Here is a 24,441-nt window from a genome sequence, read left to right on the forward strand (position 1 = left end):
AGCACAACTCGTGCCATGAGGCTTAACCAAAACGAACTCTCCAACAGCAGAGAATGGCACACGTGTTTTAGATTCAACCAATCCTGCTGATCCCTCTTCCTTCTCTGACATAATGGCTCCAATGTGTGTTGACACTTAGTTGATTTCTTTTCTCCATTCTTCAAAGTAAAGCGTTCCCACACTTTAGACAACTTCAGTTGTACACGACTTTCCACCAGTGTAGCCTCTGCCTCTATCAAAAACACCCATGACATCTGTATAATATATTTTCAGTTGGTAACTAATTATATTTATTCAATCAACATTCAATTAAATTGGTAATAGACCCATTAATTAAAAACAGTAATTTCATACTTAAACGTCAGGTTTACACAACAGTGGAGATTTCAGGCTTGAAACTAGATCAAGACAAAAGAATAAATCTATACCTGCAGTAAAATATTCTGATGGATCTTTGATTATTTTGTGCTATTTTGCTTCATCTGGCCATGATGCCATTGTTGAGGTCAGTGGCATCATGAACTACCCAGTAGCAGAATATTTTACCCCCAATATTTTTTCCTTGCCAAGATGCTCACACTACCATGGCAAAAATCACAATCAGGTGTACCAAAACAGCTGCAAATGATTAGAGAAAAGATAATCTGAGTGTAACTTGGGGGAGCCCAGCCTTCTATAAAGATGAAAAATGTGCTCATATTTGGTCTTTACCATATGCGTGTGTGGTAGCACATCATGCCAATATCAAAAGACATATCAAAGGCCCTCAGAAGAAAGATTATTGATGCCTAGGAGTCTGAGGGGTTTCAAAGCATTTCAAGATAAATAATTCCACTGGTCGTCCCATCAAATTCACCCAAGAGCTGACCGAAAGATGCTCATGGAAGTCTCTATGAGCATCTAAAATCAGGCTAAAATCAAGAGATATATATGCCTGTCTTGCCACAGTCAACATTGAAGTGCATGAATCAACTGTCAAAAAGCGACTGCATAAACCTGTCCTACATGGGAAGTCAGAAAATATCAAGACATGACTGATGCTTGCCAGATAATACCTGGCTAAAGGTGACCAAAACTACAGGAACAATACAATCTGGACAGATGAGTCACAGGTAGAGTTGTTGACCACAATGCCAGATGCCAGGTTTGGTGAAAATGAAACACTACCTTTGAAAAGAAGAACCTCATACCTACCATAAAGTATTGGAGATGGTGGCATTATAGTTTGGTGCTGTTTTGGTGCACTCAGGGCCTGGAAAACTTTAAACGGAAGAGTCAAACCCCAGATCTGTCATATCAAAATGCTGTGTGGGGACTTGAAGCGGATCGTGCATGCAAGAAAGCCCTCGAACGTGACCCAGTTGAAGTAGTACACTAAAGAAGAGTGGACAAAAATCCCTCACTGTTAGACACTGATAGACAGCTTCAAGAAACAGCTACATTGTTATTTATAACAGAAATTGCATTTCTGTAGATATTTTATGAACAACATATAATCTTTCAATGTAATTAAGTTAACTTTATCTGTCAACCTTTCAGGGTGTGTACTTACTCTTGCTGCAGAAGCCACATTTGACAAATATATCATATAAGTTACATGAAAGATACTGTTGGACTGAACAGAGCTGCAGGGCAGGAAGGAAACGGTTTAGGGAGGTTACTATGAGGTCTTGGTGATTTTAAAACTGCAACAGTTCAATTGCAGTGATGGAACAAAACAGAGGATGGATCGACCACATTGTAGTGACTAATGTGACAGTGAAAAGAACAGACATTTACAGAACACAAATATCTGAATACAATCATTTCTAAACATGCATCCTAAATGGTCATTTTCAAGCATGGTAATGGCTGTATCATGGTACTGGGGAGATATTCAGATACAAGCAGAAGGCAAATAAGCACAAAATCCTAGAGGAAAACCTCCATTCATCTGATTTACACCAGAGACTGGCAGAGGAATCCACCTTTCGGCGGGACAATAAACAACAACACAAGGCCAAATCTACACTGGAGTTTCTCACCAACAATGCAATGAATGTGCTCACATGTGTAGTACAGAATGAAATAAAAGGTCATCCAAAACGCTGTATATAATTTTAAAATGCTGCCATTTAAGACCAGTAATCAGCACAGGCAAGCAAACTCAGGTGCGCATACCCAGATTACTGACAAACTTCATCATATATGTTTTTCCCCGGTTCAGCTGACATTAGTTCTAAAAGTCTGTGTTGCGTTAAGGCCCAGAATCCGGCCATTTCGAGGTTGTGAAATTGGCACAGGTTTATGAGAAACGCTACTGTCAGAAACAGACAGTGGGTTTGATATTGCAATGAGGGTGAATAAAACTGCAACTGTCTAGTAATCCCCTGTGATCTGGATGATTATGAAATGTGTCAACCCGACCAAACAGGCCAACCTCCCTCTCGCAGGTCTCCATTTGTCTGCATTGCGGTGGAGGCAGGTGTCTGATTTCTACCTTCGAAGAGGATGTGTTCCGATGCCGTTCTTTCATCAAGTAGTCCAGACCTTTAAAATGACAGTACCACGTGCAGGGCCTATAAAGAGTTTACAAGCCCATGGAGCATTTTCACATTGTCCTTTAAGTGTCTGCATTGTTGTTTCTTTTGTTTTGACTCCTCTACACTCATCTACAATATGATAATTCTCCACCGCAGTGAGGTAAATATTTGTCAGGAGGACCCATAACGGTACCCACCTTGACAAAACCATTCAAGCTGCAGTGTGTTTATTTTACAGGGAGCGTCGATGGGCACCAATCTCCATGTCGTGCCACACATTTTCATCCTTACATTTGGACACTGGTTGGAAAGTGACTGGGCCACTTTCAACTGATTATTCCTTAGCCAATCCCCTGTGGCTGTGGGCTCAGGTCACTGGCACGCTGAGGGAAATTGGCTTTGTGTGCTGAGCGCAGCAAGACGTCTGGGACTTTTCTGTACTGTACATTACTCCATTGATTTTCTCTATACTGAGAAGGTCCTTTCTGACTAGAAGTAACATGTCCATGACCTGAAGCTGCCCCTAGATGCTTCACAGCAGAGTTCGGTGCTTTTGGTTGGTTGGTGATTTACTATCCCACAGAAACTGCTGATTTTATCCTGAAACGACATTAATTTAACCCAGGCTGAGCCCAGTTAGCTTGCTAGTGTTATTTGGAAGGTGTTTTCTTATACATTATGTAATTTAGGATTGTTGTTATAAGAGGGGTTGAGACCAATACTAAAATTTCAGATTAGAAATTTTAATGTATAATCAAAAACGTGTGCGATACACAAAGATATGGTGTGTAGAATGTAAACTTTCTACTGGCACTGTATTATATAAGACCATAAGCATGTGAACATATAGTAATGTACAGCTCTGTGGTTTAATATTTAGACTTCGGTTTCAATATCTGTTACATAAATTGATGCAGCAGGAAAAACATTTAGCCAACAGCTAATAGTGAAACACTGATAACATACATATTTCTAGATCCATGACAGTTGTGACTAGACCCACAAAAACCAAACACGCCAGTTCCAAAGCAATGAATCAAACAGGGAGAACAACAGAGAGTTACATTAACTTTGATCAAAAAGAACTAGAATGTTTTCGGAGGGAGGGTGGGGGGTTATTCTTGAGTACTATAGTGTCACATTTCCTGGAACACTTTAAAGGGGGTTAAGTGAGTTACTGTTTTAGCAGCCTCAGGCCACATGTTCCGATGCTTAGTTGTGGTACTGTAAGTAGCAGGAGTAAAGTTAACGTTAACATTGGATATTGAAAGAAATACAACAGATTTAAATATATAAATATATAAATAGCAGACCTTGGCAATACCTAGGTTTATGGACTGGCCACTGCAATAGAGTTTAGGCAAAATTAGAAAATTAAATTTTCCCTCAGATTAGACTGCAACTAGACTGATTAAAATCCTTAGTAGTTTCCACTGTTTCTGGATCCAAAATAAATACAGAACAAATGAAAACACGATGGCCTCTAAGCTGCTGACTTCAGTGGACATTTACAGATGTAGAAATTGGTTTAATTCCAGCCTTAGTATATTATCTATATTATATTATATAAATTATGTATGGTTTCTTTTTTTAAATGTACAAAAAATATTATTAGCCTAAAGATTTTCATTAAAAGAATAATATTTATTTTAGAAACAAATGTGGAGCCGAATCAAAGCAAAAAATAACCTATAATTTAGATCTTGATGAAGTATACTGCCCGTGTGTTTCGGGGAAAATATCAAGATAAGCAATTACAGTGAAAACGATTTCTCACTTCTATCGACTAATTTCTTGACACAATACAAAACAGACGTGAGCGTACACAAACACAGACAGACGAACTGGAATATTACCACCGTCAAAGAGTCACGTGTGCACACACACACACACACACACACACACGCTACAGTTTTAAGGTGAGCCTAGTAAACCAGGCAGTAAAGATGACACCTCAAAATGTTGACGCAATGCTGCAAAAGCAACAGCGTTTCAGGTACCAAGTCCTGGATGAGAGGCTGGTTTTAATTCACTGGCAGCGTAAACAGCCTCAGCTGTGAATTCTGGTCTATGGGCGAGCCTCCCTCCTAAAAATACAAGGCACTGTTGAAAAGCCAAACCAGCTGGCCTCAAGGCCACCGGCGTCTCATCCCAAAACTATCCAAACACGGCGCTGTTAGCCACACAGGTGTTGCTTTCTGTACATTTAATGTTTTTACCGTTAGTGTGATCAAAACAGAACCGCTCCTTTAAAACTGGCTAACCCTGAATAAAAAAAAAAAAAAAGAATGAAAATGTATTTCTGTGAAATCTGACAGCAGATTATCTGCCCTGTTTATCAGCTTCACACGCCGTCTTTAAAGTTAGGACTTCCCTACTATGGAGCTTCTCACGCAAATCATTTATCAGCCAATGACCGGCTTCCTCCTGCCAGACCCGCGGTGTCATTGTGCTTCAGACAGACATTGTCCTCAATAAGGTTATTATGTACAGTATCAGTCAAACATTTGGAAACACCCATTCACTTAAATAAACTATTGACATATACATATACACATATATATATATATACACATATATATATATATATATATGCACATACACACACACACACACACACACACACAGTATCTCACAGGAGTACACCCCTCACATTTTTGTAAATATTTAATTATATCTTATCATGTGACAACACTGAAGAAATGACACTTTGCTACAATGTAAAGTAGTGAGTGTACAGCCCTCAAAATAACACAACACACAGCCATTAATGTCTAAACCACTGGCAACAAAAATGAGTACACTAAGTAAAAATGTCCAAATTGAGCCCAAAGTGTCAATATTTTGTGTGGCCACCATTATTTACCAACACTGCCTTAACCCTCTTGGGCATGGCATTCACCAGAGCTTCACAGGTAGCCACTGGAGTCCTCTTCCACTCCTCCATGACGACATCACAGAGCTGGTGGATGTTAGAGACCTTGCAGTCCTCCACCTTCCATTTGAAGGATGCCCCACAGATGCTCAATAGAGTTTAGGTCTGGAGACATGCTTGGCCAGTCCATCACCTTTACCCTCAGCTTCTTTAGCAAGACAGTGATCGTTTTGGAGGTGTTTAGGGACGTAATCATGTTGGAATACTGCCCTGCGGCCCAGTCTCCAAAGGGAGGGGATCATGCTCTGCTTCAGTATGTCACAGTACATGTTGGCATTCATGGTTCCTTCAATGAACTGTAGCTCCCCAGTGCCCGGCAGCACCCATGCAGCCCCAGACCATGACACTCCCACAACCATGCTTGAAAGGTAGACACACTTGTCTTTGTACTCCTCACCTGGTTGCCACCACACATGCTTGACACCATCTGAACCAAATAGAGTGGGGAGAACAAGTATTTGATACACTGCCGATTTTGCAGGTTTTCCTACTTACAAAGCACATTGTATGATTTTTTTAATAATTAATTTGCATTTTATTGCATGACATAAGTATTTTAAAATCACCAAGACCTCATAGTAACCTCCCTAAACCGTTTCCTTCCTGCCCTGCAGCTCTGTTCAGTCCAACAGTATCTTTCATGTAACTTATATGATATATTTGTTAGCTTTTCTTTAAGAAGCCCTCCTGTTCTCCACTCATTACCTGTATTAACTGCACCTGTTTGAACTTGTTACCTGTATAAAAGACACCTGTCCACACACTCAATCAAACAGACTCCAACCTCTCCACAATGGCCAAGACCAGAGAGCCGTGTAAGGACATCAGGGATAAAACTGTAGACCTGCACATGGCTGGGATGGGCTACATGATAATAGGCAAGCAGCTTAGTGAGAAGGCAATAACTGTTGGCGCAATTATTAGAAAATGGAAGAAGTTCAAGATGACGGTCAATCTCCCTCAGATCTCACCTCGTGGGGCATCAATGATCATGAGGAAGGTGAGGGATCAGCTCAGAACTACAAGGTGGGACCTGGTCAATGACCTGAAGAGAGCTGGGACCACTGTCTCAAAGAAAACCATTAGTAACACACTACGCCATCATGGATTAAAATCCTGCAGCGCACACAAGGTCCCCCTGCTCAAGCCAGCGCGTGTCCAGGCCCGTCTGAAGTTTGCCAATGGCCATCTGGATGTTCCAGAGGAGGAATGGGAGAAGGTCATGTGGTCTGATGAGACAAAAATAGATCTTTTTGGACTAAACTCCACTCGCCATGTTTGGAGAAAGAAGGATGAGTACAACCCCAAGAACACCATCCCAACCGTGAAGCATGGAGGTGGAAACATCATTCTTTGGGGATGCTTTTCTGCAAAAAGGACAGGACGATGGCACCGTATTGAGGGGAGGATGAATGGGGCCATGTATCGCGAGATCTTGGCCAACAACCTCCTTCCCTCAGTAAGAGCATTGAAGATGGGTCATGGCTTCGTATTGCCCAGCGACAGCCCTGAAATCTGAAGGATCTGGAGAAGGTCTGTATGGAAGAGTGGGCCAAAATCCCTGCTGCAGTGTGTGCAAACCTGGTCAAGAACTACAGGAAACATATGATCTCTGTTATTGCAAACAAAGATTTCTGTACCAAATATTAGGTTCTGCTTTTCTGATGTATCACTTACTTAAGTCATGCAATAAAATGCAAATTAATTACAAATAAAAATCATACAATGTGATTTTCTGGATTTTGTTTTTAGATTCCGTCACTCACAGTTGAAGGGTACCTATGATAAAAATTACAGACCTCTACATGCTTTGTAAGTGGGAAAACCTGCAAACTCGGCAGTGTATCAAATACTTGTTGTCCCCACTGTATGTGTGTGTATGTATAACACATTGTTTTTCTGTCTTGGTGGGGGCCGCTAAACCAGAAATTAATGTTATCCATCCCCCGACATAATCCGAACCTTAAAATAACCCTAACCCCAATTTCTCAGGTTATACTATCTTTGTGGGCACTCACCACAGGCATTGTTACACGCAAACATATCTTGGGGAAAATGGGGGGGGGGGGTGGTGCTAGATCAGCATAGCTCTAATCTATAACTGAACCAACATTACTCAAAGAAGCAAACACATTTTGAATCCCTAGACATTCTTAGTAACCAAAACTAGTAGAAGTATCTTCCCATTGATGAACTTGATATATTTCTGTGTCATTAGGAACGCTTCACTCCCCAAGTCATGTGTGTGAGTGCTAGGGCGAAAACATAAACATGCACCCCTTTGGGTCCCAAGGACCAGGATTGGGGAACACTGCTCTAGATCCAGCCAAAAAAAAGGCTCGGTGATCTCAGTCTCCTGACATACACCCGATTGAAAACCTGTGGGTTGAGCTGAAAAGTCCAGAAGCAAGAAGCAAAGGCTCCTAAGGGTCTGGAGATAGTCTACAAGGATGAATGTTCTCAGATCCCTTGCTATGTGTTCTACCACCCCCAATCAAACATTACAGAAGACTACGTTGTTTTGTTTTGGCAAGGGAATGGTGCATAAAGTACTAAACACAGGGCTGCCAATAATCGTGACACATTTTAAGAATTCATATTTTGTTGGACCAATTTTACTTGAAGTAACAAGCTGAAAGTTCAGTTTATCATGATTTGACAGCAAGATGTAAGAAGCTGATAAACAACAATGACATTTTCCCATAGCCTTTTCTTGCTCATCTTCACCAAGGCAGACAATAATTGTGGAGGACATGGTATATCGGAGTGCTTGAACAGTGTTGAGTGAGTGTCAGTGTGTGTGTGATGTGCACTGCAGCTAGCCTTCCTTTTAAGGCTATTCTATGCTCTCTCTCCGAGCACTGCCAAGATTCCTCCGAAAAAGTGCAAGGCCTCCCTCCACACAGACACGCACACTTACCCTGAGCGAAAGACTTAACGGAGCTTCAGCGGCACATCTCTCAATCAAACATCCCGTTACCTCACATTCCCAACCCACGTGCACTTGGCCATGTTAAGACGCCAGATGTTCCCAGAGCTGCCTTCTAAATATACATTATTAGCGCAGCCTTTCTCAAAGCCTTGTGATTAACCAAAAACACATGCTCGGGCCTGCGTCCGTGGCCGCTTGTAAAACTTTAAAGCTTAAAAAGCTTTTAAAAGGTTCTTTAAAGGTTGCTTGTGTGTTCCGGCTCTGCCAGCCTGACCCTGTGGCGCTAATCTGTTGTGTCTGTGGGAAGCTACCATTCCAAAGCTACGCACAACCGGGGTTTGAATCCAGCTGCATCCTCGGCGCCTTAAATTGCGTCACAACGGAGGCCAACTACAGTAAGCTCCCTCAGGTTGCAGGAGGGCGCCTCCTTTCCCACTGGTGGGGATATGGTGGCCAATGTCATGCAGTTGGTAAAGGGGGGGGCGGAGGGGGTCTGATTTAATTTGCAGGAGGGCGCCTCCTTCCAGTGGTGGGGATATGGTGGCCAATGTCATGCAGTTGGTAAAGGGGGGGGGCGGAGGGGGTCTGATTTAATTTACACGAAAAGCTCTCCACAGATGCCTTTTGAAGTCATAAACACAAAAGTAACCCCATGACGAAAGCCAAAACATGTCTGCTGCACAGAAAAGTTAACCGAAGCCGAGACAGGAAGCGGTGTGGGAGGTCAGCTGAACTGAAACGCTCGTGTTGAGCTTTAGATCACTCACATTTGGCAGCCAGTGTAGGTGGAACGGGCTAAACTGTGTTTAAATGAACCAATTCCAGCTGTGGACAGTGATACCTAACAACAGAAACATCTGGCAGGAACAACAGACCTCCTCTCAAACAGCACATAACCTAGACCAACCAGGGACAGCCAAATCAGCATGGTCAATGACAGGGACAAATTATCATGGCTCCTGCAGCAGCCAGCGCTGCCACTGCAGCAGATAAAGGCCAGATTTGCAATATTAAAACGTGAATGTGACGGCAGAAAAGAGGAGAGCGCAGGTCTAGCAGCCGGGAGATTTAGTTTACCTTGGGTGGGTCGTAGAGCTCCAGCTGGAACCTCTCTCCAGCCAGGCCCTCCCGGGTCTCCCTCACCAGCAGGCGGCAGTGCTGCCAGCGATGCTGTGTGTCTGAGATAGTGTCATCAACCACCAGGTACTTCAGCTGGCCCTCCTTGCAGCTGCCCGCGGCCCGAGCCCGGCGCTTCACACTCTGCCTGCCGAACCTGCTGGCCAGCCGGTCCAGAATGTGGACCGCCGTCGACGAAGGAGCGGCTGAGGGGGAGGCCTCCGGGGAGGGGGTCAGAGTCAATGCCGCCACAGTCGACGACATCCCCGCGTCCGGACACCCAGTCGTAACCCGGCCCACCGGCTCGTCCGGAGCAGGGGGCGGGCGCTTCTTAAAGAGGCGGCACACATTCTCCCTGATCTGTCTGACGGAGATGTGCGTGGTTTCAGCAGCCGGGTAGGCAGTCGAAGCCGGGTTGTACCGTTCAGATGCAGACCGCCGCTCCAGCAGTGCCGCCTCTTCCTGGCTGCAGCTCAGGGTGGGAGGTCGGGGAAAGAGCTCCGGGCTGGCTGCCGAGCACCGCTGGGCCCGCTCCTGTTCCCGGCTCACCGCCATGGGGTCCGTCTTTGGGGGCAGCATGGCAAACAGGGCCGGGGCGCTGGTAGACTCCCGGTAGTCCAGGGCACCGGACAAGGAGGGCCCAACATGCAGCCGGCCAATCGTCGGCAGGAACGGCGGGGCCAACAAGGGACTCTCTTTGGCCACCTCATTCTGGAAGTGCTGCTGGAACAGCTCGCCAAACTGCCTGGAGAAGCTGTCAGGCGGGACGACGTCATGTTCCGACTGCTCCCGGGCAAAGTTCCAGTAATGGCTGGCTAGTTCCCGGGCGGCGGCGACGGCATGCAGCTCGCAGAACTCCCTCCAGCCGCGTGGCGCTGTAACGGAAGCCTCGGTCGTGGTCTGGTGGATAGTGTTACCATTCATGGCAGAAACCAGCACAGCTGAGAATCACTACAAACGACAGGGGGGGAGAGGGGGGGGGGTGTATGGTTAACAGTGGCAATTTTCTCAACTAGAATTAAATGTAACTCATGCAGCGCAAAGGCTTGTTAAATCCATATCAAGGGATAGAGGTTAATCCTAACCCAAACCCTCATCCACACTGCAGCCTACTATTCCAAAAAAATACCATCAATCAAATTCAAACAAATCAAATTACAGGTTAAATAGCCTATATGTTACACGCAATTATAAAAACGTTATCTAATTAATTAAGAGATCAGAAACACTCACTAATCACAATTCTAACTCTAAAATGAAATTGACATTTGCCTCATGGGGACCGTCCAATTTCTTCTGGTTTTACTATACATTTGGTCCCCATGAATATAGTTAGACCTTAAACACTCATACACACACACACACACACACACACACACACACACACACACTTTGCTGTGGAAGTCTTAAAATGGGATTAGCCAACACATCCATTACAATTGTGGGAATTGGCCTACATGGCCAAGGTAAAAAAAAAAATCCATGTTTCTAAGACTAAAAACATGCAAGTGTATAACCATGGTGGCAACTGACCGGGAACAGTTTAGAGATCATGACTGTACCAAGGCTGGGGGCAACAGATCACCTGAGAGGACATATAAACATCACACCTTAAAACGCAAAATTTATGGATGAAGGCCTGCCAAACAAACTCCCCACTGACCCCATTCAGTATTACCAGAGCACATCCTCTATATTCCTATAATACGATCGTGGCTGTGAATGTATTTGATACAGCTAGCTAACATTTTGGGATGATAAGAAGTGGATATTTGATCATGTTATGTCCAAATGACAACAATCAAACTGCAAAATCCAAAACAATCCTCGACGGATAATATTTTTTTGTCACCACGCAATTTTGTGAATAACACCAGTGCATGCCTTCAGGGGAGTTACCTAACCAGAGTGTGATGCAAGTAACACATACAGGTCATATGCTTTGTGAGATTTCACCATATTGCAGAAGCAAAACGGCCCTGCTGAAGCTTCAGGACAGCCACCGATTCACGGTTCCGCTGCCTGCAGAAAGCTGGGACCCATACCAATTCCATTAACCGGACAGCGATCTCTGCTGCTCCACCCAGTCTCTGTGTGTGTGTGTGTGTGTGTGTGTTTTTGACTAACTTGATTAGAATAAGTCTAAATCAGTTTTACACACAGTGAAAGGCCAGATGAATGGAGCCCATCCATTAAAGTAATAGTGAATGAATGCAGGGTTGATTGAGGAAGTTGGCATAGCAGTGGATGCTGCAGTGGAGTGGGGGGGGGGGCGGGGGGGCTTCTCCTTTTCCAACACGGTCTCATGATGAAGCCTATTTCTGCCAGTACACACATTCTGATTCTGATTAAGATGAGAAGTGGAGTTAATGCTCTGACATTATTTGATAATAATAAATAATTATAATAATAATAATAATAATAATATATTGTTTTTTTTACCAGAAATCACTGTCTACTACCTAACCGGTTGAAATGTATTTTCTTCACATTTGTGATTTTGACCAGAATGTAGTCGAGTACCAAGTGTAAATCCAAAAACAGCAGTACACTAGTTCCCCAGGCTCAAACCACTGATCTAAATTACTTCAAAAACCAAGACGTCACATGCTGGGAAATGTTTTTCCCCTCAAAGAGTTGACTTAAGCCTACTGATTACCTTACCAATTGGTCAAGTAATCAAACCCCACCTTTTAACTCTCACACACGTTAAAATCTAAAAGTGAAACATAAGCTGTAAAGTGTGTCAGTGGACAGATACAGCCAACTACGCAACATGCTGTCATTCAGTGACCTTTTATGAGACTTGAAACGAGTCCAAATGCATCCGTGTTGACGAATGTAAAGCACCTACCATGGCGGTGAAACACAAGGTTGGCTTACCTCCCCATCTTAAGAAAACAGGGTCCGCTAAATTACTGGCATGTAAATGCAAAACATGTTTTCTTTCATGGTGAGAAGCCCAAGGCCGGAGTTACGTCCCTCTCATGCTGTACTAAACAACATCCACATCACACCATTCCTCCAACTTTGCTACACCAAGGTCTGTCAGAGGAAGTGGGGGCGAACCTTTCGAAAGATCATAGAAACCACAGAATCGGGGGGGGGAGTGGCCCAGCCAGGAGACATAACAACGCGGCCTCTGGTAATCTCTGGACTGAAATCTCTAACCTAAATTACCTAGGCAGACTACTTTTTCCCCTGTTCTGGCCCTCTAACAAACCTCATGTTCTTCTTTCCCCTCAACATCACGTACGTTGGACAGGGACGTCACTTGGTGTCAGAGGAGGTTGGCAGCATCCAGTAAACATTGCATCACCAAACATCAACGTCCCCCCCCCTAGCCGTCATCACCGCCCCCTTGAGCCCATGTACGCATGCTCCCGCTGGCACCGGCGCCCGTCGCTGGGCCCCAGATGGCTGGTTCTATCAGCGTAGCCAGCCGAGGCATGACTCAGCAGCCCCAGCGCTGCCTCCACACTTCCTCTCCCTCTCCGCTGTGGGCTGCCCTTAGCCCCCCCCTCCCCCCACTCCCTTCAGGCACAGCCCTCTACCCTGAGGAAACACTGCCCCCACCCCCCACCCCCCCGCCAAACCCTGCAGGGACACAGTCCAACCCGACTCCCACGGTCATTCTCTGGGGAAACTGATACTCCAGCGGCGCCTTGCCACCACGGTCTACTAGGGCCAGAGACAACCACACACACACACACACACACACACACACACACACATACATACACCCCCACCCACACACATGTGATATTATCTGCCCTAGTGGAAGCCCTCTTGCAGGGTAGACCTATTTATATCTCCAAGGTTGGTTGGTATCTACTGTGCTCCATGTATCCCTTTCTTTGGGAAACCGGGGGGGGGGGGGGTTACTTTAGGCCACAGTGAGGACAAAGGGGCCCTCGCTCGCTGGGTTACCCCCACACGGGCCTGCGGTGGTGGACCCAGCGGAGAGTTCTTCCTGTGCAAAACCTTTCAGCGGCATTAGAACCACAGCTTTGGACAAAACTACGATTTAGCATGTGTTAGGATCCTTAGCACTCCTGAGGTGTCCGCACAGAGGCGATCCGACTGCGTTTAGTGAGACCTACACAGCGAAAAGCATATACGAATATCTGACCTATCACGCAATTCTTTAATAATGCGTATTGGATAAGAACGCTTACCTTGAAATTACTACACCAGGGATTTCAATTTCACTCAGTTAACACTCCTGTTTCAAGCAAGAGAAAACTGACTTCCACAACCTCTGTACCACTGAGCTAAACAAAAAAAAAACGCCAGACCAGACAAGGCATCATTACCGCACAATCATCTAATGCTACCGTTGATCCTGCACATTGCACAGGTTTGCCGTTTAAATAGCCTACAAAATGAAATGGAAGAAAACACTGACAAACAGGCACCCAAAAGAAGTGCATATTTAAAATCTCTCTGTGGTTTGGCCCGGGTCTCTGAGGAAGGGAGGAGAGGACCCAGGTGGCAGACTCACTGAGACAAAACGGTCTGGCCAATGGCACTCCGGCAGCAATCTCAGGAACAGGAAACCCTGCCCTTGGCTTGGCAACCAGCTACAACACAAACCCTACCCCTACTGTGCCCTGGCCTAGAAAGTGTGGGAGCCTGATCCCATTCTGTCCACTACCCTGAGTCAGAGGCACACCAGTCAGTTGCCTGCTCACACAGCGAGGACAGCGTGCTGGTGTAGGTGAGGACAGCGTGCTGGTGTAGGTGAGGACAGCGTGCTGGTGTAGGCGAGGACAGCGTGCTGGTGTAGGCGAGGACAGCGTGCTGGTGTAGGCGAGGACAGCGTGCTGGTGTAGGTGAGGACAGCGTGCTGGTGTAGGTGAGGACAGCGTGCTGGTGTAGGCGAGGACAGCGTGCTGGTGTAGGCGAGGACAGCGTGCTGGTGTAGGCGAGGACAGCGTGCTGGTGTAGGCGAGGACAGCGTGCTGGTGTAGGCGAGGACAGCGTGCTGGTGTAGGTGAGGACAGCGTGCTGGTGTAGGTGAGGACAGCGTGCTGGTGTAGGTGAGGACAGCGTGCTGGTGTAGGCCAGCGGTTCTCAAACTAAGGTCTAGTGGAAAAGGTCTTTAATTATTTTGTTTATTATATACACATTTGTAAATTAATAATAGGTATACATACTCAATATATTAAAACAAATATTGGAGATCTGAAACAGAATGAATGTAGGAAAACAAAAGAAATCTGTAATAAACACATGCTGACGTTGATTGATCGACTTGTTGTCTTGTGTGAATGAAGTGGAATGTAAGTGCCACTCAATTTGGTGACATATTCTTTAAAAATATAATTACTTAGCTGTGCTAGTAGACTGGAATTCTGGGTATTATCATTCAGAATGACGCATAGCCTTCGATACAGGGGAATACAACAACATAACATGTACTGTGACCATCATGTTGTCACAATCGGGTCTTCCCGAATCAAGTTTCAACAATGGGCTTATGTGGCTGCTTATTCTCAAGACAATACACCATATGCTCCCTCACTCAACTAATTATACATACACTCATATTCATTACCAAAATAAAAAGCCATTTGAAAACATGCATTGACATTAATCTAATTTCACAACTACATTTAATGATACACATTTAGTCATTCAATAAAACAGCCCTGCTTCGTTCACATTTCTTTGTCAATACAGTACTCTCAGTGTAGATTCCATCAGACTGACTGAAACTAAGGTAACGAGAGACCCGACCAAAACATCAATGACTCTTCCTCTGCTTAACTTTCCTCACATGCTTTTTTTTATCCTTTTAATTCATTCACCTCCTCAACAAAACAAGTTAAACCATTCCACAATTAACAGCTATATAGGTTGTTTTTCTTCCTGCTGACAGGCTGTCTCCACTCACTCCGAGGGCCACTGGTGTGAATGTGAAAACTAATATAGTAAGGGAAACAAGCGCAACCGGCACATCAAAAAGACTGACTTAACTTTTTTTTTTTTTTAGGGCTGAGGGCTAAACGAGGGAGGGCTTCAACAATTACAAGGACGTATGGTCTGTTTGAAGACAACGGAACTAGCTTCTCTTGACCTACACACTATGTTCAGGGTGTGGAAACATTTCACATCGTGTCAAAAAAAAGAGAAATTCTCCTATAAAGGGTAGACATTTTGCCACAATCGGGTCTTCCCGAATCAGGTTTCAACAATGGGCTTTATAGGAAATTCTCATTTAAAGGGTAGGAGCTTTACATGAGCAGTGTGTACACTTCAGGCCGGGCCAGTGCCCTCTCACTCTTCTATCAAGGTCTTTAAGAAATGTGATCATCTCCTTAAGGACATCAGCAAACAATGACAGACAGGGGCAAGCAAAATCTCTCTCGTTTCTTGGTTGCTAAAACTGTACACAGTTCACTAAATACCACTTTTCAAAAACAAGCACTGAATAGTGTAGGGAATCACTGTGCATCATCTAAACTACTACGCAATATATTTAATGTGTCCATACAGCTTAAGATTATCGACAAAAGGTGGAAGTGAAACATTGGCGGGGGACTGTGAGAGTTTGTTTGAATGAAAAGTGATGTTCTTGCTATTTAGGCCTACTTAGCTTCCATATTGAGACTACATAATACACAAAGCACCTTGTGTATAATGGCTTAAACCTCACTCATATTGATTTGCAATTATGAGAGGGTCCCTGATAAACATGTTCACACAAAAGAGGTCCCTGTCCATAAAATGGGATTAAGCAACAATAAATCATTTGAGAGGTTTTTTCGTTGTAAACTTTAGCACAGGCTAGCGGGGTAGGCTTACATTGTACTGGCAAGGGGACCTTAACTTTCTCTATTAACTTTTGTCTAGTTTACCAATGTTCTGGATTCCTATTTGGCAGTGGAGGGCCATAAACACTTTGTTTTAATCCCTAACATAGCAGTGGTGCTTTTCGACAACAATGCAAAAGCTCCAAACAACACAATGTAGCTCTTCTGATGACGCCCAGAAACCGACGCACTCAATTTCCTGGAATTCTAAAATAGAGAACGAAGTAATGAAGGCCAAACCAAATGCAGGGAGTGAGGATCTGCCCTGCGACAGAAAGCGTCAAGAGGATAATTATAAAACAACAGACCAAATCAATAGTCAGCAATACAGGAAAGAAATAACAAAACAAAAACAATTGCAAAAATATGTTTATGATTATCAAAGTTGTTCTGAACGTTGTTCTCACTTTTATATTTGAGCTAAGATAATATAAAATGAATTAATCCAAACAGTATTATAGCTTTGAGCAAACACACTAATAATTCTCAAATGAATTCACTGTTACATGTTTCTGAACAGGGTAAATAAGTTAAAATGCCTGTAAATAAGTTAAAATGCCTGCTAAGTTAAAGGTGCCCTCTAGAAAAGATATAGACAGAATTTATAACTTTTTATTTTTTATTATTATTATTTATTATTATTTTTTAGCAACAATCCAATCCAATAATTGGTTCGCAATGATAGAAATAATAGTCGAACGGAGTGAATGCAAACTGGCATGAAGAGCAGTAACATCTATTTATAGGGAATAACAGCGCCAGCTGCATGGTACTGGGTTGATTAACCACCAGAGGACAGATGATAAAGCTGCAGTAGCAGCAACAACAACAACATGTAGTGTGTTTTTGTTCAAATAGAGTGAGACAGGGTGTGCGTGTTGTGTGTCGTCAGTATACATCTGTACATATTATGTATGTATGAATGAATGAGAGTGTGTGTGTGTGTGTGTGTGTGTGTGTGTGTGTGTGTGTGTGTGTGTGTTTGTTTTTTAACTGTAAAGGAAACATCAGGCACACACTATGCAGGGTCCAGTCTAGTTCAACAGTCTAATGGGTTTGGGGGTAGAAGCTGTGCAGGGTCCAGTCAGTTACACACTTGAAGCACTGGTACACGTTGACAAGAGATCGGGTGTTATTCAGTGTACTTTACCAGCGGAAAAGCAAAAAACAACTAAGACTGGGGAGTGGTCAAACAACTAAGACTGGGGAGTGGTCAAACAACTAAGACTGGGGAGTGGTCAAACAACTAAGACTGGGGAGTGGTCAAACAACTAAGACTGGGGAGTGGTCAAACAACTAAGACTGGGGAGTGGTCAAACAACTAAGACTGGGGATTGGTCAAGGACAGAATCACTGACAAAACTGAGACTTCTAACACTGGTGACAAAACAGGTCCTATGTTGCAATATCTTGTGTTCTAATCCTCAATGTTGCATTCAAGATAACAAGATATGAACTGACCAGTTCTATTTTTGTACTTTGGGTTGATTCTCCCTTGAAATAACTGTGTATCTTCTGGCTACTATCTCTCCTGGGTTTTTTTTCACTACAGTAGAACGGAGAATAATCTATGGCTCATCTGGCTGGGGCTATTTGCTATTTTTCAGGCTTTCCACAGACACTTCCTGGTGAAATAGTCTTGGATGAAAGAAAGGCTGCCTGTCAGATGCTCTCACTGGTGCAGTTGTAGAGATTTTTAGAAATACACGGCAAATCGCACGCTTATTCTACATTTATATTTGACTAATTTAGCACAACCTAGATCTAGAGCAACTTACAGTATTAAGTGCATACATTTTCACACTGGATCTCGGGAAGGTTAACCCAGGAATGCTGAACCAAATCCTAAATACTTCTGCTAGCTACTGGGGAAATTGGAAACTTTAAACTGGCAAGTAACAAAAAGTAAATTCAGCAACTCCCTACTAGAGAACCAAGCGGACAAAGCAGTTACTTTCCGGCTAAACACACCTCCAGTTCAAGCGCTGAAGTGATTTGTCCAGTCAGTGACAGATGCCCCACACCATTCAAACAATGATTCTTAACACCAGAATCCACTAACATGGGAGACTGTGGCTTTCAGGAGGTGGGTGGAGGGGGCCAAAAACAAGATCCCAGAGGTCCCAGAGGAGCACAATGAAACCTGGGGAGACTGACAAGCATGAGGGGCCAGGGGAGACTGACTGTAAAGACCTCCTCCCAGCTGGGTGCTGGCCATCAGAGTTGACAACGTCCAGTGGGCCTTCACCGTGAACCAGACTATGTGGAAGGACACCAACTAGTGTTAGTCAGTCAGAATTGCGAACAGTAAATGCTCAGTATGCGAACAGTTTGCTCAGTATGTACCAGCTCTGGCCTCCAAGTAACCTTCGTGCAAATGTTCTTGCTTTCGCTCTTCCACTCTCAACACTGAGCCAGACTTGTCTTCTTACCACAGACTTGTCTTCTTACCACAGACCCGCCAGGCACACAGACACACACGCGCACGCACACACACACACAAACACTGAATATTTTTCCTGGATTCTGTGTTTCCATCATTAAAATGTGTCCTGTAACATCCACTGTGTAGACACTGCCCCCTGTGCACCAGGACTGCCGTCAAAATGGGTTTGATGTTTGAATCCAGCCCGCGGCAGAATATTTTCCACTGCCTGGGTCAAACACGCCGACAAACTGCATAAACCCCTACACATTCAGAGAGCAGAGCCCTGTTGTTCAGGTGAATTGTGACTGCCGCGAATGTGGCTTACACTGCCTGTTTCAGTTGAGAACAGAAATAAACACGGCCCATCTTTCATTACCGTTTACACTGAGACACAGGGCCCTGCCCCCTGAACCCAGGGGCTCCTAAACAGTACAATGTGAATATACACACACACACACACACACACACTCATACATAATATGTACAGATGTATACTGATGACACACACACACACACACACACACACACACACACCACTTTTAAGGATATTTGACACAAGGCTTCCTCCTGCTGAGGTTTAGAACATCCTGGGATCAACTCATCCCAGTGACAGGGGGACTACACGTCACTGACCCACAGAGCATAGCCAAGTTCCCATTTGCCCTGGGAAAAGTCCAAACTTACAGTGAGTTTCAGTCTCTCGCTCCCCTCTCCCTCTTCAGTGCACAGCATCTGTTTCATAACCTTGAAGTAACAGCGAGCAACACAAGGCTGTCCTTCAGCCCAGCGGTTCCCCCAGACTCCAGGCGGCTCTACATCACGCTAGGCCCGTTGAGGGTCAGAGCTCGTGCCACGGTGAAATCTACAGAATGCCTGGAAAACAGTGCAACGGGAAACATTGTTGGTGTTGAAAGTGGGGCAATGCTCAGAGTCTACCAGGGCTTGAAAGGCACAAGGAACATATTGTTAGGACACATCCAAACCTGTACTCATGGAATGTTTAGAACATGGAAAAGTGAAGATATTGATGCAGTTATTTCAGCCCGGCCCTCGAGAGACTTTCAGCACTTCATTTCACCACATGCACACCTCCAGTTTGAAGGGCAACCAAGGATTTCTTTTTTTAGTAAAAGTAGGTTTCAGCCAGACAGGCCTGTGCCGACGTGAACAAATATGATGTACAGTGGAACACAGAGGTATTCAGCCCCCCAAGGACCTCTGGCAATCTGGAACTAAAATGGATTTAAATTAGATTTTCTTCTAGTATTCAACCCGTTTGATATGGCAACCCTAAATACATGTGTGTAGCCAGCGGCATTTAGAAGTCAAATAGTTAAAATACACATCACAATAGATGAAAGAACACCGGTATCTCCACGGCCCCAGAGCATAGGAGAGAGCACATCACACTAAGAAGACCAAGGAGCTTGTTGGTCAGAGAAGCCACCAAGGGGCCAGAGGAGACTGACAGAGCTATGGAGTTGAACGGCCAGGTTAGGAGAACATGTCCACATGTCAACTGTCACCAGGTACCTCCACAAAGCTGGGCTTTGTGGAAGATCTGGGGAGAAAGAAATTCTGAGCCTGTCACATCAAATCCATTAGGATTTAGACACAAGTCATGTGGAAGGAGAAGCAAACATCTGGCCAAATGTTTACAGGCCTGAATGAAACCAAAATGTAATTTTCTGGCCTAAAAGCAATCTGCTATGACTGTCAGAAAGCTAACAGTGTTTGCCTCCACTGGGCGAATGATGGTGGATAGCAGGAGATTCTTCCCTTTGGCAGGAACTGGGAAACATGTCGGGGTTATGGACAAGATGGCTGGAGCCAAATCTAGGAAAATCCTAGAGGAAAACCTGCATCGGTATGCAAGATAACTTGGTTCACCTTTCAGCAAGTTAATGATCATAATTACACAGCCACGGGTACATTGGAGCGGTTCAAAATCAAAGAACAGTGTCCCAGAATGATCCAGTCAAAGCCCATAACTCAAGTCAAGCGAAAATCTGTGGCAACATTGAAAAGTTGCTGTTATCTAATGGTGCCCATCCAACTTGAGAGATTGCCAAAAAGAGTGGGAAGAAATTACAGGAACCAGATGTGCCAAGCCGGTTGAGACCCACTCAAGAATCACAGCTGTAGTTGCTGCCAAAGGTGATTTTGCTAAGCACTGACTCGGGGGAGGAATACTTATCCAAACACATTTCAAAAGGTCAAACATTTTACATGAAACTTGAGTAGTTTAGCAGACACTCCTATCAAGAGAAACTTACTGTGACATCCATCTTAAAGTGGCCAGGTGAGGTTACCTCACAACTCAGTGGTAGTAAGTATACTAATTACCTCTGTGGTGTTCATCAAACTGAAATTTCATCAGTTGAATCTACTTTCATTTCAGATTGTAAAATAACAAAAAGTGTGTGTGGGGAGTGGGGCAGAAACATACACAATCCACTTTACATATTGAGTGAACTCAAAGACTTTGAGTTTGAGGTGCATAGTTCCAGCTTTAATTTCAGAGTATTTCTGTCCATATGAGATGAACCATGAACCATCTCAAACTAGGCAGCTGTGTTAGCTTGCAACGGTAATGCATGCACAAGATAGCTGTCAACATCTAGTCTTGATTCTAGGCTTTGTATTCACATTTGGAGTCTGTTGCGGATGTCTTACAACACAAGGACCAATAAAGTAGGAATGCAATTCAAGCTGGCCATCATAAGACAGATAAATCAGAATAAATCAATGAGAGGCATTGCCAAAATCAACTGTTTGGTACAAAAAAAAAGAAGCACCAGTAAGCTCAGCAATTGCAAATGACCTGCGAGACCCAAACATGCTCACCATAATGAAGGGGGAAGGAAGGTATGGATGTGTCAGCCACAACAATGGTATTCACCCACCAAACTACAGAGGCTGGACTGCAAGGTGCAAAAACACTGGTTACTTTTTGGGCATATCTAAAAGAGCCAGCAGAACTTAGGAAAATGTATTATGGCAAGTGGGTGAAAGACCACAACACCAATGACTCTAAATTCTATGGTCAGCAAATAAAATAAATGTGAGAAATACATTTTAAAAAATATTACTAAGATTATTGTCCCAACTACAACAACCAACACCTTACTTAAACACATTGAATTAAAAAAGAATTATTATATTTCACTAATATATATGTGTGTGTATATATGTGTGTATATATATATATATATATATATGTATGTGTGTGTGTGTGCGCGTGTGCGTGTGCGTGTATGTATATACGTGTGTGTGAATTTCAATGAATTCCTATAGAGGACCACAATTAGCTTCAAAGCTTCTAAATCACCAATACACAGCATAATCAGACCAAGATTAACCATTGGCATGTGCATATTGGCATGCGCGCACACACACACACACACACACACACACACACACAGTACATAGCACATATAGCTTGGCTGAAACAATTACTGTTCTGATTTAAACATGAAACCAAGGGATGGTGGAACGGAGGCAGCTTCAGCACTTGTTCCTCTAGCAGTCCACATCCTGTAACCATGTGTCTGATTGATGTTGCCATGTGAGTCTCTTACGACAAGGTCGATCTGAACTCTGTCTATTATGCTGATTGAGCTTGTGTCGACATTTGAAGTGTAGCCAGCTAGAGCGTACACCAGACAACCATTAACCTACAAGCCACATAGGTTAGGCAAATAACATAAGTATGGACACAAATTTTCACCACAATTTTGTTTTTTATGTGGTACCAATAAACTGCAAATGTGGACATAAAGTGAATAGCATACACGAGTTGTGGTGACAGTGCCTAATTAAAATATACATTATTCCACTATTGAGGTTGTCACACAATTGGAAAATATATAGTGGCAGTACACCCACACAACTCATTTAGCTGGTCAAATATTTTGCAACATTTTGCAAAGAACAATGTGTTACATGCAATGTGTTAAAATCGTTATTCAATTTTCGATGCCTACTTGCCCCTTTGGTGTGGAATAGCCTATAATCTAAACTGAACATCCATCTGAATTCTACAGATTTTTATCAGATTCATCTGAATTCCTCAGAATACCCTAATTTTTTAACTAAATTGAAATGTATTTGTCAGTTATTAGATAATCTTCAGCTAACCCAAAGTGTGCCATTTGGTTTCCTTCAGGCTGATGCTGGTTTTAAGCGTTCCCGTTTGTGAACATCACTGATACTCGCTTATTTACAGATCCTGACATGCACCGAAATCTCTGTCTGTGCAGTTGGTGGGGGATCAACATGGTTGCTGATCCTCTACAAAAGTACCTGTAGTCGTGCTGAGAGATTAGCTGAAATGTATATTCCAATTTTGTGGGGTTGTTTTGTGGGGACATAGAATTATTTGAATTCCATTTTTTCCCAATGTTCTTTACAAATTGTTTCACTAGAGAGAAATACAATAACCGTAACAGAAATGGACTACAGGACGCGGCAGGTTTCATTAGGTCAATGCACAACCAAGGCCTTGTCTCATTTACTTCCTCAAAACCTATTGGACGAGAAAGCCAGAGGTCGTCCTTCTCTGACACTCCTAAGTAAGCAATAAGACACCAGTGGGAAAGTATATATGGTCAATACACAACGGCTAAGAGCGGTCACGGAGTGCCTGGACACTTAGCCATGGTAGAAAGGCAATACACCACAAAGCCCTGATATGCTTTATTGCTCTTATAAACCTGTTATAAACACAATTAGAGCAGTATTAAGTAATGTAATTACAATGCCATGATTTTACTGTTTCACAGAACACTGCTAACAGCCAATCAGCATTCAGAAAACCACCCGGTTTACATTCAGAATTAAACCACCTGGTTATAGTCCAAGCCAGACCAAGGAATACATTCAGTTTGGATTTTAACCTAGATGTGAGAGGTGTGATATTATTTTACTAACTGAGCTGTGTGAATAAAAATGTATGAACTCAGCACTGGAAGCCACTTTGGAGAAGTGTATCTCCTAATTCACAGACATATACATACATATAGACATGCATACATACATACATAAACATATACATGTATACACACTCCAAGCAGAAAAGTTCAATTTTGTGAAATTGAGAAACGTGTGCAGAAGAGTACACGCTAAACAGGGAAGAACCAGAGATGGTACTAGCGTACTCCGTGGTGAGTATTGGTTATCGTCAGTATGCAACATAATTGCATAATGTTACAAATGCTTGGGGGGCCACATCCAGAAGGGAAAAAGGTTTGTTGAATAAGTAGACCAAGCTCACGTCTGACAAGGAATAATCATATCAGGTTTTTAACACCACGTCTATAGCCAGGGTTCACCGGCAATGTTGCATACTTCAGAATGCTAAAATGCTAAAACCAGGTGTTTAATTTAGCGTTTCCATTTACAGAAAAGTGCAACACTTTCTGAACACAACTCCACATTTAGTAGACATACAGTAAAATACTGTTCCTTATTTAACCTAACAGAGAGACATATTCTACACAACTATCGAAACGTTATACAATAAGCCACTAACTACACCTTACAGAGCGTGCGTTTATGTATTTTTTGGCACAGTAGTCTGGAAAGTAGGAATACATAATTTCCCCAATATTGGTAGTTTTGGGAACCAACCCCTATTTAGTTATATAGTCTGGTGTGATTCTTGCTGAAAACCTTTCTAGTTCGATATG

The 24,441-nt window shown here is 43.5% G+C and overlaps 1 protein-coding gene across 4 annotated transcripts in view; it reads right to left on the reverse strand.

Moving 5' to 3' along the window:
* sh2b3 (SH2B adaptor protein 3) overlaps positions 1–24,441 on the reverse strand; it is a 39,229-nt gene that overhangs the window by 14,172 nt on the left and 616 nt on the right. For 2 of the 4 annotated variants that reach the window (XM_029124636.2, XM_029124637.2), the window contains exons 2-3: positions 19,436–19,624; positions 9,467–10,456 (exon numbers count right to left, since the gene is read on the reverse strand). In XM_029124636.2, coding sequence (XP_028980469.2) covers positions 9,467–10,429 — 963 coding nt within the window. In that variant the 5' untranslated portion in view covers positions 10,430–10,456; positions 19,436–19,624. The remainder of the gene's footprint in view (positions 1–9,466; positions 10,457–19,435; positions 19,625–24,441) is intronic. The other 2 variants (XM_029124635.2, XM_029124638.2) reach the window with 1 other exon arrangement.

Source organism: Esox lucius, chromosome 13 (assembly GCF_011004845.1).
Source record: "Esox lucius isolate fEsoLuc1 chromosome 13, fEsoLuc1.pri, whole genome shotgun sequence".
Lineage (NCBI taxonomy): Eukaryota > Metazoa > Chordata > Actinopteri > Esociformes > Esocidae > Esox > Esox lucius.